Source organism: Polyodon spathula, chromosome 4 (assembly GCF_017654505.1).
Source record: "Polyodon spathula isolate WHYD16114869_AA chromosome 4, ASM1765450v1, whole genome shotgun sequence".
NCBI classification, from domain to species: domain Eukaryota; kingdom Metazoa; phylum Chordata; class Actinopteri; order Acipenseriformes; family Polyodontidae; genus Polyodon; species Polyodon spathula.
In genome coordinates, this window is record NC_054537.1 from 83,578,419 (window position 1) to 83,603,397 (window position 24,979).

At 36.2% G+C, this 24,979-nt stretch overlaps 1 protein-coding gene across 1 annotated transcript in view; it reads left to right on the forward strand.

The window, feature by feature from the left end:
* Positions 1 to 19,309, forward strand: part of triqk (triple QxxK/R motif containing) — a 33,154-nt gene extending 13,845 nt beyond the window's left edge. Inside the window, exons 3-4 of the mRNA XM_041248800.1 lie at positions 8,378 to 8,463; positions 17,756 to 19,309. Coding sequence (XP_041104734.1) covers positions 8,378 to 8,463; positions 17,756 to 17,869 — 200 coding nt within the window. The 3' untranslated portion in view covers positions 17,870 to 19,309. The remainder of the gene's footprint in view (positions 1 to 8,377; positions 8,464 to 17,755) is intronic.
* The last annotated feature ends 5,670 nt before the right edge of the window (positions 19,310 to 24,979 follow it).

Sequence of the window (24,979 nt, forward strand, 5' to 3'; positions counted from 1 at the left end):
TCTTAAAGTCTTGCCATAAATTTTCAATTAGATTCAAGTCAGGACTTTAACTGGGCTGCTCAAGAACATTAAATCTCTTCTTGTTCAAATACTCCGGTGAGGGCTTTGGCTTTGGCTTTGTGCTTCAGGTCATTGTCCTGCTGAAATGTGAGTCATGCCTGACTCAAACAGGTTTTCCTCAAGGATTCGCCTGCACTTTGCACCATCCATTCTCCCCTCTATCCTGACAAGCTTCCCAGTCCCTGTTGAAGAGAAGCATCCCCATAACATGATGCTGCCACCACCGTGCTTCACAGTTGGGATGGTGCTGACTGTGTGATGTGCGGTGTTGGGCTTGCACCAGATGTAACGCTTGGAATTTAGACCGAAAAGTTCAATTTTTGGCTTGTCTGAGAACCATACCTTTTTCCACATCTCTGCAGCTTAATCTACATGCTTTTTCGTAAACCCCATACATGCTTTAAGATGAAGCTTTTTGAGTAATGGCTTCTTTCTTGCCACCCGTCCATACAGGCTAGATTTGTGTAGGGACCGGCTTATTGTTGATGTGTGAACACTGACTCCCATCTCAGACACAGAATTTTGCAGATCTCTTAAGGTCACTGTTGGCTTCAGAGTGACTTTCCAAACCAGTTTCCTGCTTACCCGGCTGCTCAGTCTGGGAGTGCGACCTGTTCTGGGTAGTGTCTGGGAGGTATGATGCATCTTGCTCTTCTTAATGATGGACTTCAGTGTGCTGAGAGGGATAATCAGCACCTTTTTAATTTTTTTTGTACCCTTCTCCTGCTCTGTGCCTCTCTACCACTGTATCCCTGAGTTGTTTCGAAAGCTCCTTGGTCTTCATGGTTCCTTTGTTGGATCAGTATGTGAGCTGCAGCTTGAAAGTCTTGATATACCTGAGGGAAATTATCTACAAGTTAAACCACTTTGAGTACACACAGACTGAAACCATTTCACTAATTTTGTTACCTTTCAAACAAATCATTTGCAATGAGCTGATTTAGGGCTGCAGTAGCAAAGGGGTTGAATACTTATGCAACTGGGATTAATCTGTTTTTCTCTGTAAATCTTACTTATTTTTATTCTATATGCATTTTTTAACTTTATTAATGTGGAGTAGTTTCTGTAGATTCTACATGTAAAGTCTAATTTGAAAACGCCATGGAGTACACTCAGATGCCAACAAAATGTGAAAACTTTGCAGGGGGGTGAATACTTCTGCAAAGCACTGTGTGTGTGTGTGTGTGTGTGTATGTGTGTGTGTGTGTGTATATATATATATATATATATATATATATATATATATATATATATATATATATATATATATATATATATATATATACGCATATACAGGTGCATTACACAAGGCGCGAGGCAATCCACACAGACGAAGGGTGAGCTTGAATCTGGGAACTCTTGCATTTAAATTGCAGTGTTTATTTATATCTCGTAGTGAAAAATAAGTAAATATCAAGATAGATAAAGAAAGAAAGAAATGTTTATGTATTGATTTATGTATAAATTTATTTCAATGTTTATTAATGTATTTATTTATTTATGTTTTACTTTTACCAAATATATAGGTTATCCTTCAGCATAGCTAATTCTCAGAAATTAACGTTCCTTTTTGTCCAGTGGGGACCACAAATAGCATTACTCTCATCAACCAGTATATCGAGAGGAACTTCCGTACTTCCTTGAGCCAATAGGGACTACAATGAGTATTACACTGACAGGAAACCAAAGATTTTCAGAGGTCAAGATCAGACTCTCAGAATGACGATGATGATGACGATGAAGATGAATGATAACTTGAAAAATCTCCAAAATATGTCCCGAGAATTCTCTGCTGGCTGACTTCATCTTTCAAAATATTGCTTGTCTCAACTATTCCTATAGCACTGACAGTAACACAACATGCTTGCAAACTAAAGGTTATAGTTTCAAATCCCACGCATATGTATTAATATTTAAAAAAAAAAAGATTTTTTTTTTTTTGCATGCAAATGTTCCATTTCGAAACCTAAATAAGTTTTTGTAATTTCCACGTTGACAAAACAAGTTAATTGTCATTAAACTCGGATGTCCTGTAATATACATTGCGTGCGACTGGTCCATCAATAAATTGTTTAATATAAATTATACAGACATCAAAATAAATGTGTTCCCTAATATATTTTCATGTTGGCAAAAGAAACTTGGATATCCTGTGTGTGCCTGGGGTCTGCAAAAATCTGCTAAAGGGGGAGAAGGAGGAGAAGGACATTTTACTTTGGCAACTTATTTCTCTTACTGTATGACAGGTATTGACTTTTTTCTGCATTTCACCTGAGAGTGTTGGGAACTACAAATTAAAAGTGAAATGGTGCTTTTTGGCTGATTTATTTTTATTGCGCCAATACCCTGAAAACACGTAAACCATCCTTGCTGTAGAGAGTCTCAATTTAGGAAAAAAAATCATAATTGATTTAAATGCTTTAATCAACCCCTAATACTCCTTAGTATTCATGCTTTTCTGAATTGATAGACATTACCTTTTCATCCAGACCATCTGTTCCAAACAGTTTGCCTGGCTTACACTCCCCACCTTTGATTTATATAGCCAATCCTAATGTTTTAAATGCAACCACAATTTTTGAATAAGACTACTTGAACGCTAATAAATTATGCATGATAACAATACAGTTATTTTTTTTCTTTCTTTCTCAAATGTTTACTGCCTGCAAACTATATGACTTTGTCTAATGAATCCAATCGCATTGCTGTCATCGAAGGATGTTTTGATTGTTAATTTCTATTTGCTTTTCAATTGTGGCCTAATTGCCGGTGTCCTAATATGCAGGCATTAAATTGTGTACCTTTGTTACACATAAATAGCATAAGAAGCTCTCCAAAGTAGAATAATGAATGAGTGTATTCACAGGATTTTTAAAAAAATTTTTTTTATAGAATCAAAGGCAATTAGGCTTTTCCAGGCAGCCAGTGTAACAATACAACTGCAGCAGAAATACATGTAAAAGAGAGCCCATTTGCAGGTGAAAAGATGATCCTGTGAAAGTGAACATGCTTTTGAAAGCACAAAATTCAGATGTCGCTCGGCTGCCACATTATGATAATGATAGTAGATTCAGGAAAGTCCACAGGTGGAGGGAAAAATGAATAAAAATTAATAATAATAATAATAATAATAATAATAATAATAATAATAATAATAATAATAATAATAATAATAATAACAACATACATATTTTTGAAAAGTACAGCCTTGGGACTCTGAGGAAGTGCTGTAGTTTCTTTCTCTGTGGGCAGATAGAAGTGTTCAGGAATTGGAGCCGTGTATCTGAAATGCAAATCTTGATTGCCCGAATTTCTGACAATCTGAAGCAAATGGGCATAAACCGCAGGTACGGTACACTTGACTCACACACTCAAAAACACTAAATTCTACCAAATTTCTCATCCTTAACCTTTATTATATTAATATAAAGAAAAAAATGAAGGAAAAAAATTATAAACTTATTTTAAAAAATATAGTAAAACAAAGTACAGCTGTACCATGCATACAACTACAACTCTTTTTGTGCTCGTGCGGCTTCTTTTTTTTTCAAGCACCCAAACAAAAAACAACTCTAGAAAAAACAACAACTATTCTAAAACAGGAAATCTTTGGCAAATCATATTTTTAAAACCTTCTTTTTCTCCCTTCAGTAGAACTAAATGAACTTTACAAGTCAATATAATTGGTAAAATTTAGGGATGAAATTCTTAAATATATTTAGAAAATGTAGCACGTATGTAAAATGATACGGCTGTACCGTTGGTCTATTTAATGTTTGAGCATCTTTTGGCAAACTGATTTAATTAATAACAATAATTTATTAAGATTATTCCATAATACAGGTGCATAATGATTAAAGGCTCTTTCATCACAAGAGCTGCGTTTATCATTGTAGCCACCAGAAGCCCAGTATCAGCAGATCTCAACTGGCGTCCAGAGACAGAAGGTAAAAGCATATCATTAATGTAAGCAGGGCCATTTCCAGAGACAGTCTTAAATGTCATTAATAAAATTTTAAAAATAACACTGTACTTCGTCAGAAGCCAATGCAGGCGGGCAAAAACAGGTGTAATATGTTTAATTCTTTTTGTACCTGTCAGAGTTCATGCAGCTATATTCTGAACCTTCTGTAAGCAATTGATTAGTTTACAAGGTAGACCAGCCAATAGGGCGTTACAATAGTCCAGATGGGATCAACCAATCTTTATTTTATATAGCGCCTTTCATAGTGGACCAGCATCACAAAACTCTTTACAAGGTGCAGTAAACACAAGAAAATCCATAATACTTAAAATACAGAGAAATGCATAATACATGATATACAGTTGATACGTGATGAAACAAACGCATGAATTAAAATTTCTACATCAGATTCTGCAATATACAAATGGACTTGAGAGATATTCTGCAAATGATATTAAGCAGACTTCACTACAGTTGAAATGTGATGCTGAAAACTAAGAGTAGAATCAAATAAGACTCCCAAGACTTTTCACATATACAGTATGCAAATGTTTATACAGTATATCATTCAGGCACAGAAATGTATATTCCTTCTGTAGTATTTGTGTACTTCGGTAAGAGATATAATTAAAACAAGGATACTTGTGGAATAAGTCAGTTTATACCACCTGATTTAAAAACAAATCAAGTGTGGGCCAGGACAGGGCAACTGAGCACAGGGTTAAGACAGGGAAGGCTCTTCAGTATGATGCAATTTGCTGGTGAGATGTTGTGAGACACAATGAAACGTACAGATTTTTGTTGTAGCTAAATGTGAAAATGTGCATTCTATGTTGCAGGAAATTACGTATTTTAAAGTTAACATTTCAAAAGTTCTCTGAAAAGGGACTCACTCCCACACTGTGGGCCGTTTGCTCTCTTAATGCCACACAACAGGTCTCTATAAGAATATAGTTTAATTTTCATTCAGTCATCATCAGAATTAGCGGCCACGCTTTTCTTTTACTTTACACTAACTAATTCACAGTATATGGATTACAAGAGAGGAGTGCAAAGTTAAATAGCATGCATATGTCACCAAGGGCCCTATTTTTAGAACATGTTTTGCAAATATAGCCATCTATTAGTCAGTAGCTGTAAACATATGTTTTCAGCAGCTTTCAAATGGCCAGGATTAACCCGGAACTTGAGGTCTGGGAACAAAAAAAAAAATACAAACAGGTATATTTTAAATATGAACAAGTATATGTATTCTGAGGGAAAGGTAGAATGTTGGATTTTTTTCTTGTTATCTTTTTATGAAAGATGTTGAAAAAAAATCACTGTTTGCATGTTATGTTATTACAGATATCAATGCACTGACCGATATCTGAAACAACAGCAAAATTGTTTACAATATGGAGATGTTGGTGATAGAAATGCTTCTCTTAAGTCTAAAGAAAAAAAAAAGTCAAATCAGCTATCAAAGGTAATTTGAAATCAAGCAGCGCATTGAAGCAATTATACAAAGGCAGTAAAACAGCATGAAACTAGCGGTATTATTGTGGTTTATTGCTGCATGCCATTAGCAATTCTACAGCACAGTAACTCGGTTTTCTCTAAGTTGTTATGACCACAGAGATGGTGGCTTGTGTTATCATGCTCTGTCCAGGGTCTGTATTTACCAGCTAATTTATGTTTAGCTGGTGTTTTTAAATATAAACCTCTTCAAACCGTTGTATAAACATACACTGCAGGGGAGGCTAGAACCGTATTAACACACTTGACTGTTGCAGCCCTACACTATGTAACCCTATGTTGTTTTGTGGATTATTCATCATAATCCACTACTGCATGTTATGTTTAGCATATGCATTGCATTATATAGCCTTCTACGTTACTGGGGCTGATCTGGGTGTGGCAGTCATACACTTCAAATACTGGTACAGTATTGTAGACGACATAGTGGGGAGGCATATGTGGCGTGTTCTACAGGCAAAGTACATGTTAACAAAGGAATCAGCAACGTCAAGGTCAGCTCAACCTAGCCTAGTGCTTCAGTTATTCCCTCTAGTTTGAGTTATTTTAAGTTTCAGACAACAAAAAGTAGGCTATTAAGAAAATATTTTTAGCATTTATTTGCTTTAAAATAACCAATACATAAATAAACCTTAAATAGTAACAAAACAGACAAAACAGTACTGTGTGTGAGATTTTTATATAAATCTGATATTTAAGATGGTATTTATAGGTTATGGCTAAAAGTAGTGATTTCCAAGATCATGTTTTAAACTGTGTGCCAAAGTGGTTTGCAGTGCGCAGGTGTAGAAGTGATGTAATGCATAACAGATGACAGACAACAAAGTCAACCGTTTCTCCTCCAATCCGCGGTTGCCACATCACTTCCTGGCAATGACTTAGTGTATTGTGGCTCCGCCCCCTTTCTAGATGGCTGACTTCCACCTTCCCTTTGAATGAATTGCCAGATCATCCAGTCCAGGGCACATTGTTTCCTTTACACAGTGCCCTCACAGGTTGGGAGGGAGACTTATAGCCAAGATTTATTATTTCTCGTTCACAATTGCATTTTTTTTTTTTTTTTCATTGGGGTGAACAGAATGACAAACGTTAGCATAAAAAGCTTGATATGAAAGTAAACACAACATATCTGGAACAATACCAGTTTAAATCCCTTCTTAAACACAGCAAGAGTTTATTTGCCGACTCTTTGTGTGCTTGTACAGAACTTCTCACAACACCCATCATCATTCCAGCAGGAGAATGTTGAGACAAGCGGCTGTCTCCTTGCCATTGCTGTTGTGTTTTTTTTGTTTATTTCTAATTAACTTGGATTTCTCCCACGCTCTGCCAGGTGGCCAGCCATCCCCAGCAGATTAATTTTATACCTGGATTCCTCCGAGAAATCCAAACTTCAGTTAGTCCTCGGGTTAACTTTGCGTATCTCCATCTGCTGAATGTTTTTTCACCCAAGTTGTATTTCTGCATCCTGGGAATTCAGATATAAAGTGTAACCAGCATTAATTGGGATAGGAACTTCACTAGGTCTTAATACGAGAACACTGAGGTATGGATACAGCAGTACCGATTACATAGTGTGCAGCGTAATGACATCTAATTGGGCGGTACCAAGCAGTTTTCATATTTTTTTTTTCTAATGCATAATGGATAAGGGTCTATAAGTGACAGCAATATTGAACTATATACTATGGGCCTGTATAGGATTTCATACGTATGGAAAAAATAAGAATGTGGCAAGTTCCTTTCTGCAAATACAGCTTATGGTAGTTCCAATAAATGTAAACAATTTTCATAGGAAATATTACATTTTAATTTTCTGTCTTATAGACCCTTGTGCTATAAATACATATTTAGAGAGGGAATATGCAAGAATGTTTTTATAATAGGGTTTATGTTTTCAGGACCATATTGCAGGTTTCCCTTTCTTCTTGGTTTAATACAAAGTTACATTTTTTTACTATTATTTTCATGCCAAGCCTAATTGAGTAATTCAGATGTTGGGTTACCGTATGACTTAATGTGCACTAGGACAGTTCAAGCTTTTCAGCTCAAACCCCAATGTATTTTGTTAAGTGCAGTCCTGCTGTGAAAGGTACCCAAGACGGGTAAAATGTACCAAAATCCATGTCGATGTGAGTTGAAAAGCGTGAAATGTCTCAAACTATCCTATTGTCCATGGAGTGATATGGTAACCCTATGCACAGGAGAAAGCATTTGGGATGTCTACTTATCTACAAGGTATTAGACTAATGTGTGCTGAGTCAGAAACTGTTCTGCTAACCTTGATGTAATTTCAATGAAGCACCTGACCGTATTAATATAATTTAAAATTGCTTCACCATCCCTCCACCTTTGGCACCATAAAATGTTTTCAACATGTTACTATGGCAGATTTATTAAGTACATGGGTTTATCTTAATTCAACATTATGGAGATACATTTCAGCATATTCTGTCTGGAAAACACAGTATTTTTTTTTTTACTTGATATGACTGCTTAGTTTTAGCATGATTCACATTAGAATAAAGGATGGGATATATAATTAATGGATGCAAATCCATCTAATTCAGTATAAAGCTTAAACATGGCACATTTTACAAAGGAATATGAATGTGTTGTTTGAAATGCAATAATTTTGTTATTTTAAATCAATGCTACATGTTTTAATATGTGTGTGTGTGTGTGTGTGTATATATATACCTCCTGTGTATTTTTATAAAAAAAAAGTTATATTGCAGATGGCTTAATTAACACTCTAATATTGTTTTAATTAAAATTCCTATTCTAATCTGATTAGAAAAGATAATAACAGCCTCGTTGATAATTGTCTTTTAGGGAAACAGGATTATAAAAAAAGCAAATCTGCTTTAAAAGTGACAAGACTAAAAGCAGAAGCTAAGAGAAGTGCTCCAGGATTACGGGTAGGTGGCTGTCTGATACCCTTCGTAAACTTTCCTTACGTTGAGCACTTCATCTTAAAAGATAAACTAGGTGAATATGTATTTCTCTGAGATGTTATTTGTCACACTTCAAAACCTGAGAGCAGCTAAATATTAATGAAGTGCAGATTTGAATGTGAGCCATGTTATTAACCCTCCCAGAGCCATGATTTTTCAACGCTGAGGTGTTAAGTGTGATTATTGGGGGGGAAAAAAAAAAAGTAACATAATTGCTATGCTGTTTTTATTGTTTACGAATGTGTTATCCCATTTCTCAGCCTGAAATGTGAAGGTTTGTATTTATTTTTACATTTTCAGAAATAAAGTAGCAGATGGCAAGCCAGATATGTTGAGTTTTAGTATCACAAGTGAGATTTAAAGGAATACTTTACCTTCACAATTTGCATGACAACTGTTTTGTATTTGTTTATTTTCCCATTTATGTGTGTCCTTAATCTTTCTCTATAACTGTTTCTGCACCCATAGATATCTGGCATGTTTAATAAAGTTGCCAGCATATTTTATTGCTAGGTCTGTCTTTGTTCTTTTGGAGCATTTAATAACGAGGTCTTCATTAAAGCTCTGAAATAAATTAAAGAGCCAAAGTTTTTTGAAGAGACAATTGAAGTATTCTCATTACTAATAATTATAGCTGCTGATTTTGCCAGGTATCCACTGTTAACTTGCTCACTGTGGGTCTTATTTTGTGGATTAATCTAGAATGATTCATTCAATGCAACAATACCTTGTTTCCATGGACACAGATTGACCAACGATCCGAGCCGATCCGGATTCTCACGCATTCCGTCTCACCTGTGGTTACATCATTCTTGAGAAATCAATCTTTATTTTATATAGTGCTTTTCATAGTGGAACACCATCCAAAAAGCACTTAATACAAGAAAGTCCATAATACTTCAAATACAGAGAATTGCATTGTTCATGATAAAAAAAAAGAAATGCATAATACATTAAATATATTGGAAAGTACATAATACATGAAATAATACATTAAATACAGTGTAAAGTACATAAATCATGAAATAGTACATTAAATACAATGGAAAGCGCATAATACATGATAGTAACATAATATGTGAAATAGTAGCAGCAGCTAATAGCAGATATCAGGCTTAAGGAGCATGGAAAGTAAGAGAGAACAGATTGGTCTTGAGAGTTACAATTTTCCCTTTCATCAAAAAGACGTAAAGCACAGGTCTCTAGTTACTTTTTCTCCGGAAAAAAGCCAAAAAACCCTTTCAATGGCCGAGTGAGACTGATAGGAGCTGAAAAAAAGGGCATATCTCATAACCCCATCCACTACAGAGATAACACAGACATAACAAAGGAGGTAGCTGCTTCTGCATCCAGCGCTCAAAGAATATCATGAACATTTGCAGAGCTTTTTGGAGATGTCATAGTAATAAAGTAATGATATTATTGAGTTTGATGATAAAATGAGTTTTCAGGAGAGGATTTATCAGTATGCATGTCTATAAAGAGGTATGTGAAAAATACAGTGAACAAGGGATGGGGCTTGGCTGTAGATACAGTACTGAGTGTCCTTTTGTGATTCACTGCCTTTTAAACCTGTTTTACTCTGGGGGGGGGGGGGGGAAGGGGGGGAAGGGGGGGGGGGGAGGGGGGGGGGGCTTAAAAATTTAAACCGCGCCTACAAAATAAACAGCGTATGTGAAAATAAATTGGACCTGACGCGCCAGACAAGCTCTGAATAAATGGACTGCAAAGAGTTAAGTTTTAGATCCTACTAGAAGGAGTTCAGATTTGCTAGTGTTCAGTTGAAGAAAACTGGCATACATCCAGGCCTTGATGTCTTGAATGCAAGCTGAGAGCAGGACCATGGCAGAGAGGCTATCGTCAGCATAGAGTGAAACATGAGGCTGTGTTGGCGGAAGAGGTGACCCAAGGAAAGCATATAGATATTGGAGAAGGGGCCCAAGAACAGATCCTTGGGGGAATACCACAAGTGACTGGGTTTGCAACACCAGTCCATCTAGCATAAAAAACAGACTGCATGCATCCGGATAGGTAAGAGGACATCCAGGAGAGACCGGTTCCAGAGATTCCAGCATACATCTGGAGGCGGTGAAGAAGAATGCCATGATCTATGTTGTCAAAAGCAGCTGTCAAGAAGCACAAGCACAGAGGGAGTATCAGCATCAGCATTGAGCAGGAGATCATTCACAATCCGGAGCAGGGCAGTTTCAGCACTGTGATGCGGTTGGAAACCAGACTGTAGAGATTCAAGCAGATTGTTGCCCATGAGATGTTTCTTCAGCTGACTGGCTACAGCCTTTTTGAGAGAAAAGGGAGATTGGAGATTGGATGGAAATAGATAAGTCAGCCGGGCCAAGGGAGGGTTTTTTGAGTACCGGTGTAACTCTGGCAAGCTTGAGGGCAGCAGGAACTGAGCCAGGGACAGGTTGAGAGTGTGCATAATGGAGGGAGCAAGATCAGAAGCACAGAGAGGGACAAGGTTAGTCGGCCAGGGGGCATGTGGCAGTAGTTCCTTTCAACAGTAAGCCGGAAACATCAGCAATGGAGGGAGGGGAGAAGGAGGAGAGGGCAGGAGGAGCAACTGGAGGAGTATCAAGGTGGTCAAGTAGTAGACTGGGTTTGTGGTGGGTGAGCATAGAATAGATGTTGTCGATTTTGTTCCGAAAGAGGAGAAATCATGACAGGTAAGAGAGGAGGATGGACTGGAGTTGGATCTGTTGGTGGCTGGATGTAGGAATTGGTCAATGGTCTTAAAGAGAACATTGGGTTTACCATGTCCCATAGTTATGATTTCAAATGCGTAATGTTGATTTTTTTATTTTATCTTAACAAAAATATATACAGTTCAAGTAATCTTATTTTTTTTAAGTTCACTGTTGAGATTGCTCTGGTGACCAAAGTTGCAGTCCACCTCATAGGTTTGGTTTGTTAAATTAAGGCAGATAACACTAAATTAAATAGTTGAAATCACATAATGTCTGGATTCAATACATACTGTGAGAGTACTGCGTGTAAGCAAGGTAATGGTGAAGTTGTGAACTAACATCATATTTAAAGAATTAAAAAATAAAAATAATAATTTAGCTTTGAAAAATATGACAGACACTTCAGCTTTTGAAAACCTTTGTACAAACCACAAATTCACAAATATAATGTCTCCCACAAATGTTGCAACCATGATAATACCTGTGAATTACTTAGTACATATTTATTTATCTATCTAAATAACAGTTTAACTTATAATTAATAATATTCATGAGTGCCAATTTTGGAAATAAAGATTTAAAAAAATCCATTTGCATATCCCCAACAACGACTGCCCAATGATGAAAGTATATACTATTGTAGTTTAATTATGACATTTTTTTTTTGAAAGTTGGTAGATGGGTGTAACATTTGTGGGAGAGATTATTACAACCATTATTGACCCCCTGTTATTACCCTTTTTATGTTGCATTTTAAGATGCCATGAATTTGGTTAAACATTTCAGTAATCACAATATCTCGAAATTAAACGCACCCTGAAGTATTTATAGAAAATGAATTTATGAATCTCTCAGTGGTAAAGATAAATGTACATTCACGTTTAAGATGTGGCTATATTTCCATATTAAGTAACCTTGGGATTGTTTTAAATTAATTCTAGCTGCCTTTCCTATATCTGACTGTTCAATAAAAATCTATGTAACAGTGTGGATTCATTTTGTGCAATGGATGTTCCTGTGGGTACAGATGGTAGAACGTGATTTACCTGTCAGTCATCCAAAATTTCCAGTTCACCATTAGGTGCTTGCAATTGGTATGGATTTGCAGCATTGTAAGTAGTGTCATCACAAGGATGTAAGCTGCTGCGGGAACCAAGGCTGGTCACATGCAGTACCTTTGGATTTGACAGCTTTGACAGCTGTGATACAGGCTGTCAACCAATCGAAGCTCTTCGGCCCTGTGGCATTTCTATCATTTTTTGATCTGTGGGTTTACAACAAACATTTGAACCCAGGATCGAAAACATGCTAATACAGTACATAAAAATAACATAAAACCGAATATGCGTAATTGATTAATCGTAACAGTGATAATGGAAAAGGAATAGACAAGCTTTAAATTAAAACATGATAAATGTAAGGGCTTTTGGAAGCCTTAATAACGATGAAAAAATATTGTCACTAGGGAGTTTATTAGAGCATTGCACAATACTTGTATTGATTTAGTGCTACTTTATACCAATTAAATCTCAGACTGTTTCAGCTTCATTTGCCCTAATAAAAGGTGTACAAACCACAAATGTAATAATCTCTCCCAAAAATGTTATAACCATCTACCAACTTTTAGTTATTATTTATTACAAAAACAAATAATCATAATTAACTTATAATTTATAATGCTTTTTATCTTTATTTCCAAAACTGACACTAATGATTATTATTAACTTAAGTTAAACTGTTATTTAGATAGATAAATAAATATGTAATATTTCACAGGGATTATTGTGGTTGCAAGATTTGTGGGAGACATTATATATATATATATATATGAACAGGTGGTTATTACATTTGTAGAGAATTATTATTTTTATTTTTTAAATATGATGTTAGTTCACAACTTCACCATTACCTTGTTTACACGCAGTACTCTCACAGTACGTATTGAATCCAGACATTATGTGTTTTCAGTTATTTTATTTAGTGTTATCTGCCTTAAATTAATAAACCAAACCTGGTGGACTGCAAATTTGGTCACCAGGGCAACCTCAACAGTGAATTTAAAAAAAAATAAAAGATGACTTGAACCGAACATATTTCATTGGCCTTATTAAATGTAATCCATAGTGAAAAAAAATACAGTCAAATTAATTCCTTAGCACATCACAATAAGGCATATTGTAATGCTTAAACAGTAAAACAGGGACAAAGCTCAACTTTTAGCCATTGAGCATTTTTTAAACGTTGTAATAAATATTTCACCAACCATAATATACAACAATTCTTATACTTCCACTCACCACTGCTGACTGTCTGTGCCTGATAGGGTAGAATCATTCCCTGAGCTACAGGCTTGGGACATACCACTTTCCCTAAACAGCTGACATGTTAATTTAGGAAATGTTGTTCAAGTTTTTTTTTTTTTAATTTATCACAAACTATAATTACCGTGCAGGTTTTCATCCAGAGCTTCACCAAACGTCAAAATATTGTCGCATTGCTTCGTCGTGACCATTCTAACGCCTTATCAACCCCAGACCTAATATTATATTGGTAAAAGCCAAGGCTTCTGCAGCATTCCCTATACATGACAGTAACTGCTGGCATAGGACGCACATTTCTGGGATTTTATATCTGCATAAGGTAAATTTTTTAATTAAGTTTTGTACAAATTTACCATTACGATAGATTTGAAGAACTGATACTCCCCCCCATTTACTGTGGTATGTAACCCCTGCTGTAGCAATCAAGACATGCAACATCTGTTCTTCAAGTGTATGTGGAAGCTTTAAGACATTATTTGACTTTAGTGCTACGTCAGATGTATAAACATGTGATCACCCATTGGCCCAAGCATTCATGAATCCCACCTAGTCCTTGTTGTCTGACTGTATACCCTCTGTAAACTGGAACACTGCCATTCATCCCAACCTTTGGGGAAAGGTTCACCATCATGTAAACTCATGATTTCCACACTATTTGACATGGTGATGAAGGTTGTTAGTCCCAGCATTAATGATTCTCCAGACAAGCTTAAAAACAGGTAACTGCAGATTTCGAGAGAAATTTAAATGACACCATCAATAATCCTCTGGTATTGCGCAGCAGCATTACAAGAGAGGAAAAGACACAGAGAAGATGGATAGCTTTTGATCTGTGTGGTGTCAGCTCCTTAACAATGCCTGTTACCCTAACTGGGCTCGCTTATAGATACTGTACTGAAAAAAAGTTTATACAGTATAGCACATTGGAAAGGTTACCTGGCCCTGGATAGCAGATGAGAAATGTTTTGTTTTTTTTTCGAAGTTGGAGTCAATAGCAAGTGGCTGGGCATTATAAACCCGCTGTAACAGCTGTTGAGTTGCCAGTTGATGAATTTGCTATTATAATCTTGAAAGAGTGCTTTCTTTTTCTCTCGATTGCTGATCTTGATCAAGCGTTGCCCTGTGATGCAGTATGTTTTCACAAAATAATCTCTACAGTTAATGTTGTGTGTCAGCTTTTAATGAGGAGAAATTGATTTTTTTTTTGTTTGTTTTTTTTTGACTTGGCGAAAATTTAACCCAGTGAGGTTTGGATTTTTTTTTTTTTTTTTTTTTTTTTTTTTTTTTTTAAATACTTTAATTGGCTTTTTTTTTTAAAATACTGTACTTACTGTAAAGACTACTTAAAGAGCAACTTGATGTGAGTATGACATATCACAGCTATTACTTATTTAGATTCACTTTCTATATGAGTCCTCACATCCGTGTGGCATTTGACCACACAGATGTCTCTGAGCAACCCCAGAATACTGTATTGAACCACAGTAACTTCACTCTGTAGTGTGCTATTTCATGAAAATGTATGCTTGTTACACTCATAAATATCAGACTAATAGCAAGCCCAAGATATTTGTGTTGAAGGGCCTATCCTAAAACACATACATTTCATAATTAAAAAGTTCATGTTCATTGCATGACTCTAGTGGTAATAACATGATTCTAGCATATCTGTCAGCAGCACACTCAGTTTTAAAGTGCTGCAAAATCTGTTAACATGATGATAAAATAAGACATTGCCCATGTTCTATAGTGCTGTTCAATCAAACTTTCTAGAAGTGCAGTGCCTTCAATTCAGTGTTTGAGTGCTACAGCAAGTTTCTAGGATTTTGTGTTCATGATACAGTGAAACTCTAACCAGATACATGCACATACCTGCCAAATCAGCACAAAAATCAAAACCTAGTACAGTATTAATTGATTAATGTACATATACAATGTATGTAGTATAAAGGTTTATTACAGAAGAAACAATATAAAACAATGTAACATGTAACTAGTACTGTACATTACTATACAGTATGTAACATTCTGTATCTTAATTATTTAATACAATAATTCTATGTTGCCTTGGATAAAGAGGGTCAGCTAAATGAATTATAAAAAAATAACAAAAAACAACATGTAATGTACTGAATAATACTGTACTGTAATTAGTAAAATAAATTAATAAAAAAATATAATAATAATAATAATAATAATAATAATAATAATAATAATAATAATATAAGTCAATAAACATTATCATACAAACTATCAGTTCAGGTACAGTACAGCGGTAATCATTGCCTGTACGCTATTTTAAGAATTTTAGAACAGAGTTAAGGGTTCAAAACCTGTTTTAACAGTGCTTAAAACAATTTGCATCCACACTAAACATGGTTCATAACTGAGTTCAACAACCGAGTTTAACTGTAATCTGGACTTGAACCATGTTCAAGTCTGGTTACACAGTATCCTCCGATATCCCCTAGTGCTTTGCAGTAGTACATTGCCATAATCCCTGTGGTTACATGAGAGAGAATAAAGAAAAGACAAGCCTGAAATAAAATACAGGAGGATTTCAGCAAAGTTTTTTTTTCAACAACAGCTGGTTTAACCTAACTCTGTTTCATTAAGGTTATCTGTATTCTGTCGATTTTTTTGCTCTAATGTGGGCAGGGCCTTAGAGGACTGCCTCAGCGACTGCTGCTTTTTAAACTTGAGCTCTTTGACAACATAATTCTGACTCCCTTTAAGATTTCTCCAATAATGTACAGTTTATCCTTAAGTGAAATTGACAAACTTTAGCGCTGGCCATGATAATACTGCATAAATTACAGAGAGCAAGGTCAAGTTCAGACAGCAAAAAGTAGGCCTACGGGTACACAATATGTGCAGCAGAGACCACTGCGTGTCATTGCGGTGCGTGTGTAATAACAAGAAGTATGCACTATCAGAGTACGTACTAAAAGGAGAATTTAAACAGAATTTAATACAATTTTATTTGGTTCCATGATACTGGTTCTTTTTATCAGTGTGTACGATATATCCCAGGTACGTGTAAATGGGTTTGACTGTATGTCCTTTTATTTTTGTAACATTGATTGAATAGCATTATACAACATGGGTAACACAGTGCCCATGTGTTTTTGATTTAGCCCACTTTTTAGTCTAGTATACAAGGTCAGTAATTTAGACTTTCAGCACACGTATACATACTTGCAACAGGCCCTTTTATAATGATGGAAAGACACTTGCATTATCTCAGTACAGTGATGAGATGAGGGTGGCATCCAGACAAGTGAAACACATGGAGGGCTGAGTTGTGCTGTGCTGGCAGCTGTGCCAAGTTGTGTAAGTATTCGTTGCCCACTCTCCTCAGCAGATGGAGTTATGTGCATCTTGTTTATTGCATCCTGTTAAGATTAGTGGCTGTACGGCCAGATGGGTCTACAAGCACAGCTGTGGCTACAAGAAAATAAATCTGACTTTTTTTTTTCTCTTGATACCATATCCTCTTGAGATGTTGAAGTGTTGAAATCATAACAAAAATACTTTGCATCGAAAGTCACAGGACCAGTCTGCAATGTGCCCCAACAACCTAAAGATGCAGGTTTCAATGAAATACAAACAAAAACCAAAAACTAATAAGCAGAGATTTCTACAGTGACCAACTGGTGTTTATATGCAGCTTAACATTCAGCTTGATGTTATGCATGAAGTGACGATTTCCAAGTCTTTTTTTTTTTTAATGGTATTGAAACAGCAAGGCACGAGATTAAAACTCCTAGGTTTTTAATAAGACCTTTTAAAACATTTAAACATGCACTGCTACATCCTTAAGACCTTTTAAAACATATTAAATATAATATATATATACATATATAATATATATATATCCTTAATATATTATATATATATATATATATATATATATATATATAAGGGTTATTGTTTTCCCACCAATGGAGAATAATATAATAATAATATTATATATAATTATTATTATTAATATAATATAATATATAATTAATAATAATAATAATAATAAGAATTATATAATATATTATCAACTTGACTCATATGCTTTATAGAGCCGTATATAATTTTATCACAATATTGAGTAACTGGTTCCTCTAAGTCATTTGCTATAAACCACAAAAACTTGGATTGGTTATGACCATTGAATAACCTTATGGTCACAGTACCAGTGAATTGATATGGCCTCTTATTTCTCATTTTGTTCTACAGGATATTTTTCTCGTCTTGGGGGCTGCGCTGATATTCCTTATAGCTGTGTATTCTTTCTTCTACCTGAATTTGGCCACAGAAATTGATATGGATCTGGACCTGGATGACAACTAGAAAACACAAAGCCTTTCTTCATTTGACTGCCTCCCTTTCTCTTGGGAAGTAAACACCTTGAGATAAACTCACAGATTGAACACACAGAGACTGGGGGAGGGTTAAGAATGATGTGTCCTCTCAGAGAGTGTGTGTGTGTGTGTGTGTGTGTGTGTATGTGAGTGATGTTTTCTTAGCACTGCTAGCATTCCAAGATCCCTACAGTGCAGACTGGCTAGCTTTTACAACATGTGAAGATTTGGTTACAGTTGTAAATAAAATCAAACTTAAAAACAAAATGGGGCCACCTATGTACTGCACCCCTTTCCTCCTTAGAAAAGCAGACTGTCTAAAGACACCCTCTTTACAGAACTTTCAGAAGTTGTAATAATGGGTTAAGGATAGTGAAGAACATTAGATATTAATTTCCCTTTAAGAGAAACATTGAAGTTTTAAATTTAGTAATAATGAAACAATTGGTATTTGGCCACCATGCAATAAGCAAAAATAAAGTGCTTGTTGCCTGTACCTAAAATGAGTTGACTATCTGGAGGCATTCAAATATTTTGTTATGGGGGAAAGCATGAATGAGCAATAATATTGGGATCAGCTAATTTACACAACTCATTTATCAGTTTGAGTACGATTCCTTGTTTCACTAGCTTTGTAGTCCGTTCACAGTAGATGCTGTGGCGAGTTATTTACATCGGTATTGTTAGCAACTTGCAAATTCTGAATTAAACTGATTATTGCAGCTAAGAGAAGGTAACTTATTGCTCTAGGCAATTCCTTGTGGGGAAATCTTTACAGATTAGTTTTAATAATGTCAAGTATTATTATTATTATTATTATTATATTATTATTATTATTATTATTATTTGTTCTTTTTACTTAACATTGGAAACACGATAATCTTTGATCAGTAATTCTCCCTGTATGTGTTCCTATGTAAAAACATTCAGGATCATAATGGAGAAGATTAGACATCTAATCTTGGCCTGATGATTAAGAGTGTGCCCAGAATACATAGTAACCCTATACATTCTGGAGATGTTCTGAAAATGCAGTTTTGCAAAAAAAAAAAAAAAAAAAAAAAATTAGAGCAGGTTTTTTTTTTTTTTTTTTTTTTTGTCAAAATGACTTTTTTTTCTATCATTTACTTATCTTGGGTATTTCCTTGAGAAAAAATGAATGTAAAATAAATCTGAAGGATTCTGTTTTTCACAATTATTTGTTCTGGTATTATACATGATCGTAGATTATGCTGCAGTCTTACAATCTGTTTTAAATTTGTTATTGATTGTATCATACTTACTAACAAATAAATCTGATTATATGATTGAAAACTGTCCTTCTATAAAACTATTTAAAAGAGTGATAACCAATGCTTTAAAAAACAAGTTATTTACCTGTTATAGCAGGTATGAGCAACTTTGAGCTAAAAGAGGGCCACAAAATCCACAAAAAAAAAAAAAAAGCCTGGCAGACTATCGACTGTGTGCTAAGATGGGCCAGTCGCATATGTTAATGAAAAGAGCCACAATATACTAATGTAAATATTTGTTGGTCTCGATTGTCAGAGTCATGTGACACTGTTCAAATAAGTACCAGGAGTTGAGCTGTGGTTTGCTGCAGCAGAGGGTGCCCAAAGGAGAACGTCTATACATGCAAGAGTGCAAGAAGTACAACTAGAGGTGTCAGATTTATAAAAATACAATAAGATTGCACACACATACAGTACATGTATAGTGCTCAATGTCTTTTAAATGTATAAATCATTGTGCTGAAATAGCACTAATGTGTTTTGGGTAGGCTACGCATTACCTCATGAAAAAATATAAATATGTACAGTATGCCTGTACAGTAGTAAAATCAAATGAACACCTAGCACACTTTAATTTTGCTTTAGCCTGTGAGCTACCTGTAACATAAAATAGTTAATGCTGCTGCATTGTACACATTGGTGTACAATGCAAATAAAAGATTATTTTAAATTGAAACAAAGTGATTTTAGCTGGTTATTATTATTATTATTATTATTATTATTATTATTATTATTATTATTATTATTATTATTATTAACTTGGCAGCCTACACAATTAACACAAAATAGATCATGGTGCCGCATTGACAAGTTATGATGCTGACAGTCAATTCTGATTAATAGGAATTTCAAAGGGCCAGCAACAAAATGAAAATTATTGAGAAATTAAAAAAAATATCATGATGAATAAATAATCTGCTAACTGTTGCAGGCCAAATAAAAAAAAGTTTGGTGGACTGGATGCTGCCGCCAGGCTGCCAGTCGTCCATCCCTATGTTATAGTTAAACACAATCTGAACCGAGAGATAATAAGTGTGGGCCAGTCTATATTCATACTTAAAATAAATATGTGATTATGAGAAAATCCAGAAATCTAACTATAAAGAGATTGTACCTAACAAGACAATTCCAGAAATCCTGCACTGTTTTGCAGTAGCTACATAGGCTGTTTTGATCCTAATACATGTGATATCAAACATGTGTTATCATTTGAAACTAAATTAGAAAACCGATCTCACTAGTACTTCCAAACTCAGTTCACCTCAGCCGTGTCTTTTGTTTCACTGGCAGAGAACATATCAGTCAAAAAGAGAAGCCACAGCTGGTTGGTTAATGAAAGGAAAGAAGCATTTGAAAAAGTGGGCACAGTTTCTAATAAGGCTTTTAATAAAAAAAATGAAGTGCTTAAAATTAGCTTTTTTTTTTTTTTTTGTTCCTTGACCTTTTTATGTAATCATTCTTAGTAACAGACCAACTAAATCTACAAATACCTTTTAACTGCAAGACTCTGTCTACCTTTAAATATAAATTCCTTAGGCTGCGGGTCAAGTTATGTCTAATAGGGTTATCAATGCTAACAGCATTACACTGAGGGACGTCCTATGAAGAAAGAAAAGCGTATGCTATAAATGGCAGGTGTTTTTTGTGAGAAAAGTTTAGCTCAAGAGAGAGTAATATAGATAAAGGATGTTAGTATTTAGTTCTGCAGTTGTTTAGATAATTAAATAGACTCCTTATTTGTTAATGGAAAGAAATGGAAAACAATACAAAGTACAAAGGAGAAATTACAAACTTTGTAACAGATTGCCATAATGTTTAAATACAAAATAGCTGAGGCAAAATAATGACCTTCCATATTCCGTGGGCAGGTACAATACAAACAGTTTTTTTTGTTTGTGTTGTTTTTTTTTGTTTTGTTTTTCAATGTTTAGTACAAAACACAAATTAATTTTATGGCTATGTCAACAATAAACAAAGATGATTTGTAAAAAGGACACATTACAACAAGGATTGGTTCCTGTTCATAAGGCTACTGAGTATTAAATCTATTAAAACAACTATTGACCAATGTAGCCTTTAGAAATGTCTATTGCATATTATATGTATAGGTCAATTTATGGGCATTATTTTGTTTGTTGAACTTGTTCAATGGATCTTGTTGCTATGACAACCCCCCCCCCCCCCCCCCCCCATACCCCCCCCCCCCTTTTTTTTTTTTTTTTGTAATCTGTTTCAAGGTTGTGGTTTATATAATTAATCAAGTCTTTTACCATGGCAATGGAAGTAATCATTAGGGCATCAAAATGGGTAGTGGGAGGAGAGCGCTTGGCTTCTGGAATGCGACTACCACCAATTCGAGCATACATGGATGACATGACAACCATGACTACAACAGTAGCCTGCACTAATCGGTTATTGGGCAAATTAACCAATAACATTGAATGTGCACGAATGCAATTCAAGCCCACTAAATCAAGGAGCATCTCTATAATTAAAGGCAAAGTAGTAGATAAAACATTCTTCATTAATGGTGAGGCAATAACAACAGTCTCTGAGAAGCCAGTGAAGAGTCTTGGGAGATGGTACGACGGGGATCTAAAGGACACAGTTCGTGTGGGAGAAGTTAGACAACAAGCAGTGGAAGAGTTGAGGAGCATAGACAGCTGCACTCTACCAGGCAAACTAAAACTCTGGTGCTTTCAGTGTGGTCTACTGATGAGGTTGCTGTGGCCACTGACTGTGTACGAGGTTTCTTTGACAACAGTAGAGAAGCTGGAAGCTTTAATCAGTTCATACATCAGGAAATGGTTGGGAGTTCCACGCTGCCTCAGCAGAGTGGGACTTTATGGTAAAGGAATACTGCAGCTACCAGTCTCCAATCTAACCGAGGAATTTAAGTGTGCCAAGGTCAGACTGGAAATGACATTAGTAGAGTCACGTGACAAATGCGTAAGGGAGGCAGCACCTGTGTTGAAAACTGGAAGAAAGTGTGCGGCAAAGAAAGGCTGCCCTTCGATTTGGTGATATCATGGGGCAAGTCCAGCATGGAAGAGGGGGTCTTGGTCTCAGTTCAGCTCCTCCTACATGGCACAAGGCAGCCCCAGCTCAAAGGAGGAAGCTGGTTGTCAACGAGGTGCAAAGGCAGGAGGAGAGGATGAGGTGTATAAAGGCCATTTCCCAGGCCAAGCAGGGAGAATGGATTAGATGGGAGAGAATGCAAGATTGGCAGCAAGACCTATGGTCAATAGAACAGAGCAGGATCAGTTTCCTCATCAGGTCAACATATGATGTTCTCCCATCACCACAGAACCTAAACCTCTGGGTAGGAGAGGATCCCTCATGTCCTTTGTGTTCATCACCTGCAACATTAAGGCACATTTTGACAGGATGTAAGGTGGCTCTTAGCCAAGGTCGGTTTACTTGGCGCCATGACCAGGTGCTGCGATGTTTGGCCTTAGCAATGGAAGACAAGCGTAACCTGACCAATAAGTTGCCACCTGTTCCATCAAAACATTACACACAAAAGACAACATTCCTCCACCCAGGAGAGAAACCACCAAGAAAAGGTGTTAAAACCAATCCTCGCCCAGGACAACTGGAAGCGGCTAGAGACTGGAAAATGCTGGCAGATGTTGGTCAACGGCTTATTTTTCCACCTGAGATTGCCACCACTAACCTTCGACCAGATATTGTCTTGTGGTCTGGGTCAGCACGCCTTGTTCACCTGGTAGAGTTAACAGTGCCATGGGAGGATGCTGTAGATGAAGCGTACGAGAGGAAGAAACTGCGATATGCTCAACTAGCCACTGAAGTGGAACAGCGGGGATGGAGAGTCTGGGTTTACCCAGTGGAAGTAGGTTGTCGAGGATTTGTGGCACACTCTACAACTCGGTTTCTCAGAGATGTCAGATTCAGTGGCCAAGAGTTGGGTCGCACAGTGAAGAACTTATCTGAAGCAGCAGAAAGGAGCAGCAACTGGTTGTGGTTGAGACGGAAAGATTCTGGCTGGGGATCTCAAGCACAATAGAAAGAAAGAAACGCTGATGTACAGGTAAGTAAGCTGGGCTGAGTTGAGTGGGGGACGGAGGGGGGTGATGCTGGGACACCAGAATCACCGTCGAGCCCTCTTGAATAGTCGTGGACTAGTCAACGAAACACTGAGGATGGAAGGTGCCCACTTGAAGACCCCAGAGATGTACCCTACTTAGCTCAATCCAGACGGTTGTCATGCTGATGCGCTGGGGAGGCCGCACTGTGGTTAATCCCCGGAGCCAGCATCCAGCCGTTGTGTGTGTGGATGCGCCAGGGAGGCAAATAAGCTGATCCCTGGAGCCAGCATTACACTTCAGCCATTAACACCAGACAGAAAGATATCTACATCATTATATGGAAGGAAATGCAAATGGATGGAGACACATATGGATCACATTAGTTTACTGTAAAGCTACGTCTTTCTTGGTGCTTATCTTGGCGAGAGCCAAGTTCAAATCAGCATGAAGTTTTAACGTCTACTCTCGTGTAATGGAAGTCATGGTTTTACAGTGTGTCACATGATTTTTTTTTAAAAATCACAAGAGATGTTCCAGGTGTATCATATCTGTTACTCATTTAACATAGCAAGTAAGCATAACAAGAGCAACAGTGGGCCTGGATCATTAAGATAATGGCAGTAAATTGCAAAAGAAAAACGCCATGCTGAGGAGATACCTGGATGTAAATTGAACAGAAGCTATTTTAAAAAGTAAATGTCTTTTTGAATATTCTCAATTAATCTGAGTTATCTTATGTTATCTAGAAGGTTGGCTGGCCTCACTCCAAGCCACCCACAAACACAAAATGCCATGCAGTGATTTAGTTGTAATACTTCCCTATAGCTAACTTTTAGCTGCATTCCCCTTTGCTTTTGAATTCTAAGTGCCCAGGGAGTTTCTGTGAATACGTCTGGCTCCACCTGTTCAATACTAGACAAGTTAAGGCAACATTTTTTAACATTATTTGTGGAATGAGGAACTCAAAGACAATGTAAGGAAAGAGAAACTTGTTAACATGCTGATGGACCAACAGAACTTAGAAATGTATCAAATCTTGTACAGCTAATTATAACAAATAAATCATATTGTACATAGTAATTGGGTTTTGGTGATACTGTAACCACAAGAACGCTAATAACAATAGCTATGTTTAGATCATTATAAAGACAAGCGAGTTGTGCTCATAGTCAGATTATTTATTTATTTATTTTGAGATTTACAGTACCTCCCCAAATTACAATTTTTGTTTTTGCGAACAATATGTTAAAGCTGGATTTTGTTCCATTCTCTCTTGTCAGTTTACAAACAACTCATTGTTCTTGAGTTAAGATTGTAAGGGTCTGCTACAGAAATGTACTAATAAAATACTTTTTGACTAGATGTTATCTTAGCTGAGATTTACAAGCTCAGGCAAGTAAACTAGCACAAGGAAATGCACTATGGAGCAAGATTGTAGAACAGTTTCCAAATCTGTCTCCCTTGAAATGATTAATTGGAATAGGCCTTTCTAGGAGGTTGGCTGGCCCCACTCTGAGCCACCCACAAACACAAAATGTAGCACTTTGATTTACCAGCCTATTAGTGTGACCTCCCAAGTTCTTATAACTACCGTACAAATACTGTATAATAGGCCATAAAGTACAATAATACATGATTTTTTTTATATATATATAGTACTGTCAACATTAAAGCTGCAAAAGGCTTTAAAGAGAAAATAAAGTAAGAGCAATAGTGTTTAGGACTGCCTGTATGCGTGCTTCTCTTGCGAGTTCATGC